Raw genomic sequence first — 12022 nt, 5'->3', positions numbered from 1 at the left:
AACAAAAGACTGAAAACAGTGCTTCAGGAGAAAAAGTTTCCCAGTCTTTGGCATTTCCTAAAGAAGTTTTCACTTGAAAAAAACTTCTGTTGAATACTTAAAAAACAAAACAAAACAAAAAAACAACAACTCTGAATACAGTCAGAAAAGAGACACGCGCTTTTTTTTTCTACCAGGCGTTTTTCAACATCTCTTCAGGGAAAAGAAAAATTGAAAAGACTCCTCGTTTGGACAGAAAAGTGGATCTCCCACAAAACTGAACTGGAAGAGTTTTAATGCCGTTTTTGAGGCCAATTTCTCAAAACTCTCCATGAGAACATTGCCTTTGAAGCAGATCCTGAAGGAAACCTCTCCGACTAGGTGCCGTTTAATAAAATGGCTGCAAACAAAGCTTCAGGAAAGCAAGAACTCTTCCAAAAATTGCCCAAAATGCAGCACTTCCTGAAGCGGTTTCCACTCGAAAAAGTTTGGATTTATTCATCTAAAAAAAAAAACTGTGTGTGTGTGTAGCCTTTTGATAACATCATGAAGTATCGGGCACTCTTTTTCTTTTTTTTTTTTCAAAATCCATTAAGAACAAGAAAAAAAAAGCCCAAAAAACCTCCTCTCAACAGCAAAGTGTATTTCCCATAGAATGAATTGGAAGAGTTTCCTGAGCATATGTTAAGAGGATTTTGGAGTGGATCTCCTCCCAAAAAACCTCCTAAGGCCGGTTTCACACGTCAGTGATTCCGCTACGTGAGGTGACAGTTTCCTCACGTACCGGAGACACTGACACACGTAGACACATTAAAATCAATGTGTCTCTGCACATGTCGGCGTGTTTTCACGGACCGTGTGTCCGTTTGAAAAACACGGAGACATGTCAGTGTTCATGGGAGCGCACGGATCACACAGACCCATTAAAGTCAATGGGTCCGTGTAAAACACGTACCGCACATGGATGCTGTCCGTGTGCAGTCCGTGTGCCGTGCAGGAGACAGCGCTACAGTAAGCGCTGTCCCCCCAGCGTGGTGCTGAAGCCGCCATTCATTTCTTCTCTCCAGCAGCGTTCGCTGGAGAGAAGAAATGAAAAATCATTGTATTTTGTTGTTTTTTTTAGGTAGAAATAAAGATCTTTGTCACCACCCCCCTCCCACCCCCTGTGCGCCCGACCGCTGGAAAGAAAATACTCACCCGGCTCCCTCGCTGCATCCTCTCCACCGGCTTCTCCTGTATGAGTGGTCACGTGGTGCCGCCCAATACAGTCATGAATATGCGGCTCCACCTCCCATAGGGGTGGAGCCGCATATTCATCACTGTAATGGGCGGCACCACGTGACCGCTCATACAGGAGAAGGTGTGGCGCGGAGAGGATGCAGCGAGGGAGCCGGGTGAGTATTTTATTAACAGCGGGTGGGCGCACAGGGGGTGGGAGGGGACAGGGATCTTTATTTTAAACACGAAAAAAAAAAAAAAAAAAGGATTTTTCATGTCTTCTCTCCAGCGAACGCTGCTGGAGAGAAGATATGAATGGCCACTTCAGCACCAGATGCAGGGGACAGCGCATATCTCTAGTGCTGTCTCCTGCACGCTCCGTGTGGTACCCAGTCGGCACATGGGTGCCGCACGTGTGCCACACGCATGGCCTACGTGAGCTCACGGACACACGGATAACTCCGGTACCGATTTTTCCAGTACCGGAATTATCTGGATGTGTGAGACTGGCCTAAAATAGCCCCATGTGAGCACGGCCTACCCTACTGAACTGGTCTCCAAGCATGCTGGGAGTTGTAGTCTCCTAACATCCAGGGAGACAGAAATATTATGTTTTTTATTAAAGCGATAACTAGTGACCCATCGCCCGTGCTCTAATTCCGGGCGAGTTCTGGGGAGGCACGTAGCGCGCTCATCTTATCGTAGTCTGTACACAATCGCTCGCACGACCGCCTCGCGCTCCATTGGACGATTACACACACAATTAACTATTCTGCTGACGCCGCCGGCCCAAATTACATCTGAAATGCTTCTAAGGATCCAGTCGGCCATTTTCTTGCTCTTCTGAAATGAGGCGTTTATCTAATAAAGATAAGAGAGGCGGAAAGGCTGGTGGATAATGGCCGCGAGGCTGGGACGTGCTGACTGCAGCGTGTGAACAAGACCGTAAATAACGAGCGCGGAAAAAAGACAAGAGGGAGGTGTGCACTGTAAAAAATGTTTTTGCACATTTCGGGAAACTTTCAGATGTCGCGTTAACAAAACAAAAATTACTTTTTAGCAGCAATTTTAGTCTTTTTCTTGCAGGAAACTAAGATATAATTAGTGAACATTAAGCGAGGCATTGTGGGGGGGATATTTTGTTTTGTTATTGATGATTTTTTCCATAAACCTCCACTATTTAGTATTTCCTCCTGGATAAAATCATACATGTGTTAATAAATGTCATGGTATTTTTTTTTTTTTTAGTTTTTCACATTAGGACTCTTTCCTAGTATTTCATAGGGTATGTTCACACAGTTTGTTTACGTGTTTTTGGTGAAAATTCAGCACCAAAATCCACATTAAAGTCCCTCAAATTTGCTTTACATTCCTTGAAAACCAAAACTCGCCCGCAGCGCCGTCGCAGATTATTTCAGCATGTTTTAGAAACGCATCATGTCAGTTCTATGGTGCGATCTCTACACCAATATCACAGCAGAACACGGAATTTTACCAGAGTTTTTATTGAGGGTTTTGATGGGGTTTTTTTGGGCAGAATTGTGCTATTTCGATATGGACACACAGAGTATTTTGAGGAGGTTTTGAAGCAGAAGTTGAGCAGAAAGTTTTAGATTTGGAGACTAAGACTCATCCTATAGCTACACCCCTATAAATAAAATGCCTAAAAAAATCACACTGAAAACTGTCAGAATGCGACATAAAGGGGCAGCACTATGATCTACACATGTACAGACGGTAAGTCGTGCAGTACTGCCCCCTGGTGCCCCCACTGGTAATTACACAGGGAGGGTCAGATCTGGCGAGATCTTCCAGGAATGCAGATTTCGCACAGATCTGTTTCCCATTAGCACCGTGTGACTTACAGCTCCGGACAAGAACCGTCTCTAATGCCTGACGGTTCCTTATAAACGATATAAATGTGGTTTATTAGGGAGGAAGCGCTCATCTTGCATTTTTTCACTTTGGGGAGGAAACTGCCCTCGCTTTCCAGGCAGTGGTTTATCAGCCGCGGCGCAAATATCCGGAAGATGATTTTAACACATGTGCGGGGCGTCCTGAGAGACGAGCTCCTCCGGACAGTGCGGTGCGTGCGTCAGCAGGGCAGGCGGCCATGTCCATCACCGCGACGCAGGATTTACCGGGAGGATAGTTAATGTTCTAATCAATACCTTGTGTCGCTCCCATCCGGACTCGCGGCCGCCGCGGAGCCTCGCGGATCGCTTGCATATTTGTAAACCACAAGCAGGCAGTTTTTGCAGAGCTGGACCAGCCGATGACAACACTGGAGCTGGTCGGGTGTCACGACCTCGGTGCTTTTGCTGAAGATCGTCTCCCATGAGGTGCTGCTGGCAAAGAACACACAAATGACCTCATGTTCTCCGACACAAATGCCAAAATAAGAGCGTTATACGAAACAGAAGGTTTAGCCGAGCGAGGGGTGGAATATGACGTGTGACCCCTCCGCGATCTGCTGGAACAGACCCACAGACGTGAAGCCAAAGCCGACAGATGGAGAGAAGCTGTGAAAAAAAACAGTGTTCAACCCTACAATAATAAATATCAGTAATTCAGCGCAGACTTGTCTGTCCCTAGGAAAGCTGGGTGACCCCCAACGTGGCCGTGACCCGCGGGAGCTGCAGTATCCAGCTTCTCTATAAATATACACACATGGCTTCCACCGGTCATAAACCGCGGACATGTGCCAGTCTGACACGAGGCAGGACTGAAGTACAACCCACCCAAAAGTGGAGGTACTGGCCGGTTTGGGGGATACTCCGGACAGGACTTCAACAAACTGCATAAATCAATACCAGTAGTAAAGAGACGTTAAGCGACATCTTATCAGGGAAATCTGCTTCTTTCACTACTCACTCTGAAAAATCTGCTATAATGAAGCTCGTACTGCCAGCTCACTGAGAGATCAGATTACAGCTATGTGTATGGAGAAGAGAGGAAGAGTGTGTGACAGAGAGTGAGTGCTACCGCTTTTTAGTGTTTACTGCACCCCCAGCAATGGATTCACAGCTACACTGTTTAGTACTGCTGTATAATGGCCTCCATGCTGCTGCTTTCTAGTAAATGCTTTGTTTCACTCCAGTGCTGACTTCTCAGCTTAAATGCTCAGCAGTATTGTATAGTGTCCTCCATGCTGCTCTTTGCTAGTCAGCATTTTGTTTCACTCCAGGGCTTGGTTCACAGCTACACTGTTCAATATTGCTGTATACAGTGCTCAATGATCTTACTTATTTTAAGTACCTATTCTATTTCACACCAGTTATGGATTAATAGCTACACTGGTCAGTTGTGCTTTACAATTACCACAATGACTCTACTTTCTAGTACGGTTTAATAGTAGAACTGGATTCACAGCTACACTAGTCAGTACTACTATATAATGCCTATAATGCCATCCATGCTGCTGCTTTCAAGTTTTTTTTCTATAGAATGGGTTGACAAAAGTTGATCACAAATTGTCCTGCTGTTTTGTGCACCAGTGATTGGCTTAGGAATGCACCACCAAATGTTGAGTTTTACTGCAGCACCCCCACTGGAGAAATTAGGTATTACATTACTCCATTGGAAATCAATCAAACCCTATTTAATGCACAGTCCTCCAGAAATGCACTGTAGATAATACATACGAGACCTCCCCCCTTTTCCAGTAAAAGTTCTGCATGACATGAGGTTCTATGATTCCAGAAAGGCGCAGCTTCGTTATTGCCATGTCCCCTAAGCTCGGAACGTGGCGGCCGTTCACAGCGATCACACGGAGAGAAATTGTCAGCAGCTTTTAGTAGTTATGAAATATGATGAGAGAAAATCCAGATTGATTCCAAGTAGACTTCAGAATACAGCGAGGCGTAATCACGGCAAAACTAATAACAAATATGTAACCGGAGAAAATTCAATTGTCCAATGCCGAGCGCAGATCAAAGAGCGTAAAGAAACAGAAAAAAACATTTAAGTAAATAAATGCGGCGACTCCGGCCTGCTTCCAGTGTAATGAAAACGTAATGATTTCCATTTTCTTCTGACTGCCGGACCGGCTCCCAAATCTCACGTGTGTAAGAACATTTATGTACTCGAAATGCCTCTGATTGAAGGGAAGTGCGCTCCGCCGTCCCCGCAGATCAATTTGCTTCTTCTCTATTTGATGTGTGTCAACAAAAACCAAGGAAATACTTTGTAAAATAAAACAAAAAAAATACATCAGCCCAATAGATCTGAGCCGCTTCTGTCACAACCGGATTGTCGCCGGAAGGCAAAACTCGCAATCATCAGTGATGGAGGCTCCGGGAAGTGGGAAATATGGCGCCCATGGGCACAACGGAACCCGAATCTGTCTGCTCTGCATTGGGGAATGCAATCTATTACTTTCTGTTTTCAGCCATTCCTGTCTTGGGTGTAGAAACTAATAATTCAGCATCCAAATATTCACAAACTCTGAGAATCTTCAAAACCCTCCCGCAGACGCTGAGTGTTTGAGCGCATGCAGTACTGATGCCCCTAGCAGGTGACACCTTGTCTGCTCCCGTTCTCCGGCCTCAGTGACGGTCCGCACCGCCCCGAATTGCGGAAACAAAAGAAACCTTCTGGAATCACTGATTTTTTTTTTTTCTTTAATGTGGCACAAGAAATTTGCCAACTCCTACGGGATCCTGAGAGATCGCCCTCTGCTCCTCAGCACTCCGCTCTTTGATGCTTCAGGGTCTCCACTTGTGTCCACTGACCTCACGTCACCACTCTCAAATGCTATCCTGATGCAAAGCAAGACAGCAATGGAAGCTGGAACGGAGGTCTGTCCAACGATGAGTCTTTTGTCATAGGATTCAAAGACCACTGGAGATTGGTCAGGAGGTCACATGGGTAATGCCATAAAGAGGCCTTCATGAGGGAACATGAAAGTGTCCCTGGAGCCGCTTTTACACATGACATACCCAGGCCGCATGCTTCTCGGACTACTGTAAACCTCCTGCATGGCCTAAACCTGCCCTCATGGCTGCAGCCTCTCCAGACTGGTCTCCATCGAGCACATCGGGAACATCATCAGTCGGTGATTAGACAGGAGCTGACAGCAGCATCTCTGGACTTGTGTCCATCGGGAACGTCATTAGTTGGTGATTACACAGGAGCTGACAGCAGCATCTCCGGACTTGCCTCCATTGGGAAAGTCACTGGTCGGTGATTACACAGGAGCTGCCAGCAGCGTTTCCAGACTTGTCTCCATCGGGAACGTCAAGTCCCCATCGGGAACGTCATTGGTCAGTGATTACACAGGAGCTGCCAGCAGCGTTTCCAGACTTGTCTCTATCGAGCACATCGGGAACGTCATCAGTCGGTGATTACACGGGAGCTGTCAGCAGCCTCTCCAGACTTGCCTCTATTGGGAACATCATCAGTCGGTGATTACACAGGAGCTGACAGCAGCCTCTCTGGACTTGTCTCTATCAGAGACGTCATTGGTAGGTGATTACACAGAAGCTGCCGGCGGCAGATCCTGATGATTTGTACATTTGGTGGCAGAACCTTCCTCTGACAACCATTAATAACCTCAGTGACAGTAGACAAGGCCAGAGGTGCCGGGATTTCTGCACGAGCCTCAGCCTCCAGACTGGATAAACTGAGATGATGTGAATATTTCATTGATATTTTTCCATCATTTGCAGACCATTAACCTCTCCATCCGGTGATCTCCATCGGTCACCACTTCCCCTTCTTAGTGCTGTAATTTCCGTGTTGAGGAGAGTGTGCTTATATAGATCTACAAACGGGCTCCACGGGAAAAACCTATATACAGTACATAGCGTCCCTTGTGCTGTGGACAGTATGTATAAGTGAGTGCAGCTCCGAGCCGGCAGCTCGCGGTGATGATGTGACCTTGTCGGTGGCACCAGGTTGGCACGCTGACAGCCCGCACCGCAGGAAGGACAGATGGTGCTCGGGGAGGTTGGAGTTCAGTTCAGTGATCAGCATGGAGATAAAGCAGGCCGAGCACGGGGAATATTAAACACCAGACAAATAAGAGGTCAATATGTTAAACTCCATCTAAACACGGATTTAGTGGTGACCGGGAGCCGGCGCGTTCCTCAGCCCTGTACACAGGATCATTGGGGGTGACGGCTCCTGTGTCTCCAGGGACGGTGGCGGTGGGGAGCGAGGCTTATCCGGGGCTCCGGTTATTAGCTCACACATACAAGACCTTCTTTCCTGTGATTGGCATTTCCACTTTGGATTACCGGCGCCGGCCGCGGGCATTCTTCTCCTCGGCTCGGGATTCTTAGCATTAGACTGAAGAATATTTTCAAGCCTTTAATAATCCAATCAGAAAGTGAAAATACAGAGCCATCTCGTCTGTCAGCCACTTTTTTGCCCCTTCACCGAGCCGCCTGTTGGCATTTCCATTGGCTGATAACTCGCAGTAAGCCGCTCTCGTATGCAATTTATTCAGACATTTCAATAGTCGCGGTTACAGCAGTTTACTTTATTTTTCTACTTTTATTATTTTTTTGTCGTTTTATTTTTCAATTTATTTTTTTTCTTCACACTGAAGCCAAAAAGATGAACGTATCTTTTCACGAAATGGACTTCAGGTCTGAATATAGATCACAGATTTTTTTTTTTGTACTTCTGATAAAAAAGCCAATTCTTTAATATTCCTTCTGCAAATCGCTCCACAAAGAAAAAAGAGTCGTTGGAAGGAAAGTTTCACATAAAAAATGCTGCGCATTATGCAGCTTGATATAAGGAAGGTAATTTTCTGGGCAACTTCCAATAGTCTCTAATGGAAAAATGTCATGACAGCCAAGATGGGAGGCGAGAAAATGTTCCGGGTGCGGAGGATGCAGCCGGCATCACAAACCACGGGAAAGACGCTTAAAGTAAATAGGTTTCTCTTAAAGAAAAAATAATAAATACAATTGCCTGGAGGTTTAAAGCCATCGCGAGTCACAACAAAAAATATTAAATGTACAAAAACTTTTACAGGACTTGAGGAAAAAAAAGAAAATTAAACTTCTGAACTTTCCTAGCAGGATAATATGACGTTGTCAGGTGGATATATTGTAAAATAACCTCATACTATAGACATACAGACAACTCAGAGGGGCTACAAGGGACCCCAGTGTTAGCTAAGGAAGAGAGCCGCCAAGCAACAGTGGATCAGACACAGCCCGTCATTCCACGTTTCTGCCTGTAGTGGCCGCTGCAGGGAAATGAATGGTGATCTGAAGCGGTGCGACCACCAAGTGACGATCGGCGGATCATCTGCTGCAATCTCAAGAAGGTTGTATTGGTGCACAAATATCGTGAAGACATGAAGATGTTTACTTTTGTCCGGGGTCTCGTCTTCATTGCTGGCCTGAAATTATGAAAGTCAGCCAGTTCATGCTGGGGCTCAAAGAACTTACAATGCCATGTGCTATAACAAGGATATAGTCTATTGCTACCCACTAAAATCAGAGAATGGCCTCCAATAAACCGTTCTCCATCCCTCTGAACCAGAAGGACGCAACGCAGGTCAGGGATCGGTGGCCTCACTGAAGCACTGGCGAGCCCTTCATGCTTCCAGCATCCACTTGGGCGGCCACCCAGTGGAACTAGAATCATAGAATGTCAGAGTTGAAAGGGACCTCCAGGGATATCGGGACCTCCGGGCTCATCAAATCCAACCCCCTGCTCAATGCAGGAGTCACTAAACCATCTCCGCCAAATCTCTGTGCAGCCTGTGTGTGAAGACTTCCATTGAAGGAGAACTCACCAACTCTCGTGGCCGCCTATTCCACTCATTGATCACCTTCACAAGTTTTTTTTCGAATATCTAGAAGCTAATAGCTCCGTCTAGGTTGGCTCTCCTCTTGGAGGGGCGAGTAAGGGGTTTGCAGTCCTGAAGGTGTCACACTTCACCTCCCACAAACTGACCATGAGGAGACCAATAAGGAAACTGTACCCCGAAAATTCCTTGTGATGGACACACAATATAAATATAAGGGGTCTCTGTGTAAAACCGACCAGACCTTCAGCCACAAAACTCTCTATCATGGCCCAAAGCTCCAAAACAAGGGTGCGCACTGCTTAAAAATGAAAAGGCAACGCTGTGCAAAAGTGCCAAAAACTAAGTAAGTTCAAGCCTAGCAGAATCACCACCCGAGGGGCACGTCTGAATCTCGGGCTCTCAAACTAGTGGCACATGGATGTATAAGATATGTGGCAGCCAGTGTACACCCCAAAGCTTCCTCCACTGTGCATTAGCGTGTCCGCTCCGCAGAAGCTGGGGCCAGAGCCACTGATAGGAACAGATACTGCATGCAATCTTATCCAAAAGGCTGTAGTGACCGTCCAGTCTCCAGGGCTAGGACTACCGCTTCCAAGCGTATGTGTTAAGGGGGTTGAGGGCTGGTTCTTCTTAGAGACCACCATACAGGCAATCTTCCATGGGAGAAAAGTATGCAGGTTGGCTCCCCCACAGAGCTCCTGTCACGAAACCACAGGGGGTCGGTCAGTGGACGGCACAACACACACTCAACAGGATGGTAAAAGGGAGAGGAAGGCCCTAACAATAGTGAATGAGGGATGGGACACCTCCTGAGCTCCAACCTGAGCCTGTCCCTGTACTTCCCTAACGCCCTAAGCGGGTCCTTCCCCCCCGCCACCATCACAAACCTCGTCCCTTGCTGTTACCTCGCACTGCCCTTGTTAGTGCACTGACCGGCAAGGGCACTAGCCTCACCACCGCATATAGTACAAACATAGGGGACAGTGACAAGCACGGGACGGACAAGGTAAAAACACAAAACGTAGCTCCAGGCACCGCTGCCAAGCTACACCCCGCGTTGACATGGAAACAGGACCCCGAACTTCAGAAGTAACTGATACTGCGCTGACACCAGAGAGCTGCACGCTCCAGGGCTGGTCTGCATAGAATAACTCTCAACAGTCAGCTGATGCATCAGATGACTATTTAAAGGATGGTGGGAGTGCTCACCACCCACATCAGCTGACCTAGCAACTCAGAAGCTGCAGCAATCTGCCAGCAAGGAAAACTGACATTAACCCCTGCTGGCCTGAAAGGAAAAAAGCTACATTTAAACTACAGTGGAACCAGAGCAGCTCCATACAGTAATGATGGAGCGCTGCACTCAGCTGCCTGTGGTTGTCCCATACAATAATGATGGAGCGCTGCACTCAGCTGCCTGTTGTTGTCCCATACAGTAAAGATGGAGCGCTGCACTCAGCTGCCTGTGGTTGTCCCATACAGTAAAGATGGAGCGCTGCACTCAGCTGCCTGTGGTTGTCCCATACAGTAAAGATGGAGCGCTGCACTCAGCTGCCTGTGGTTGTCCCATACAGTAAAGATGGAATGCTGCACTCAGCTGCCTGTGGTTGTCCCATACAGTAAAGATGGAGCGCTGCACTCAGCTGCCTGTGGTTGTCCCATACAGTAAAGATGGAGTGGTGGTACTCAGCTGCCTGTGGTTGTCCCATACATTAATGATAGAGCGCTGCACTCAGCTGCCTGTGGTTGTCCCATACATTAATGATGGAGCGCTGCACTCAGCTGCCTGTTGTTGTCCTATACAGTAAAGATGGAGCGATGGCACTCAGCTGCCTGTGGTTGTCCCATACATTAATGATAGAGCGCTGCACTCAGCTGCCTGTGGTTGTCCCATACAGTAAAGATGGAGCGCTGCACTCAGCTGCCTGTGGTTGTCCCATACAGTAACGATGGAGCGCTGCACTCAGCTGCCTGTGGTTGTCCCATACAGTAACGATGGAGCGCTGCACTCAGCTGCCTGTGGTTGTCCCATACATTAATGATGGAGCGCTGCACTCAGCTGCCTGTGGTTGTCCCATACATTAATGATGGAGCGCTGCACTCAGCTGCCTGTTGTTGTCCTATACAGGTATACATAATTAGTCCATAAATATATAGCATAACACATTCAAAATTACTAAGTAACACAAGACCTCTCTAAGAAATTCATATAGATAGGCCACAAGAATGTATAGTTAAAAAATACAAACTTTATTTCAAACAAAAGAGAAAAAGTATCTCAATCATAAATATAAACACATAAATGTAATGTTAATGATGCCTCCAATCTAACATAGGTCCTGGTGAAAAAAATCCACAGTATCTAAATCTCATACAGTATAAACATATCATTCGATATGCCACCTAGTAGCTATTAATATAGATGCATCAATATGATAACGGCAGCTATACAGACAGGTTAAAGTGCATGGTGCCTATGTTTTATTTTATGGCTTATTTTTTGTTTTATTTTATAACGATACCACACATGATTGGAAAAACATCTATGGTGTACCCATACATATAATTAGCCACTGATATGCCTCAGATACTCCAAAGCCAAATACCGATATCAAACTTATTGGACTGATCTGCTCAGCCTCCCTGTAGTCAAGTGCAAATGTGCTGACAGGAGGTATTATAGAGGAACCTGTGTCAGAGATCTAACAATAGTGTTGTAGCATAGCAGACAAAAGTCCTCTGCATGCGGTATAAAGGCTGCGCACTGAAAGAACTGAAACCTGTGGCATAGTTACCAGGATAGAAGACCCCAGACCTGAGAACCCTATGCTAAAACACTATTGTTAGATCTCTGATACAGATTCCTCTATAATACCTTCTGTCAGCACATTTGCATTTTATAGGGAGCCTCTATACCACATGCAGAGGACTTTGGTCTGCTATGCTACAACACTATTGTTAGATCTCTGACACAGGTTCCTCTATAATACCTCCTGTCAGCACATTTGCACTTGACTACAGGGAGGCTGAGCAGATCAGTCCAATAAGTTT

General features: G+C 46.4%; 1 protein-coding gene across 18 annotated transcripts in view; it reads right to left on the bottom strand.

The window, feature by feature from the left end:
- TTLL7 (tubulin tyrosine ligase like 7) overlaps nt 1-12022 on the bottom strand; it is a 203459-nt gene that overhangs the window by 9115 nt on the left and 182322 nt on the right. For 16 of the 18 annotated variants that reach the window (XM_077277940.1, XM_077277942.1, XM_077277937.1 and 13 more), the window contains one exon: nt 3369-3545. In XM_077277940.1, coding sequence (XP_077134055.1) covers nt 3369-3545 — 177 coding nt within the window. The remainder of the gene's footprint in view (nt 1-3368; nt 3546-12022) is intronic. The other 2 variants (XM_077277950.1, XM_077277951.1) reach the window with 1 other exon arrangement.

The sequence above is a fragment of the Ranitomeya variabilis genome, chromosome 8 (genome assembly GCF_051348905.1).
Source record: "Ranitomeya variabilis isolate aRanVar5 chromosome 8, aRanVar5.hap1, whole genome shotgun sequence".
Classification (NCBI taxonomy): Eukaryota; Metazoa; Chordata; class Amphibia; order Anura; family Dendrobatidae; genus Ranitomeya; species Ranitomeya variabilis.
This window is presented reverse-complemented; position numbering and strand designations above follow the sequence as displayed.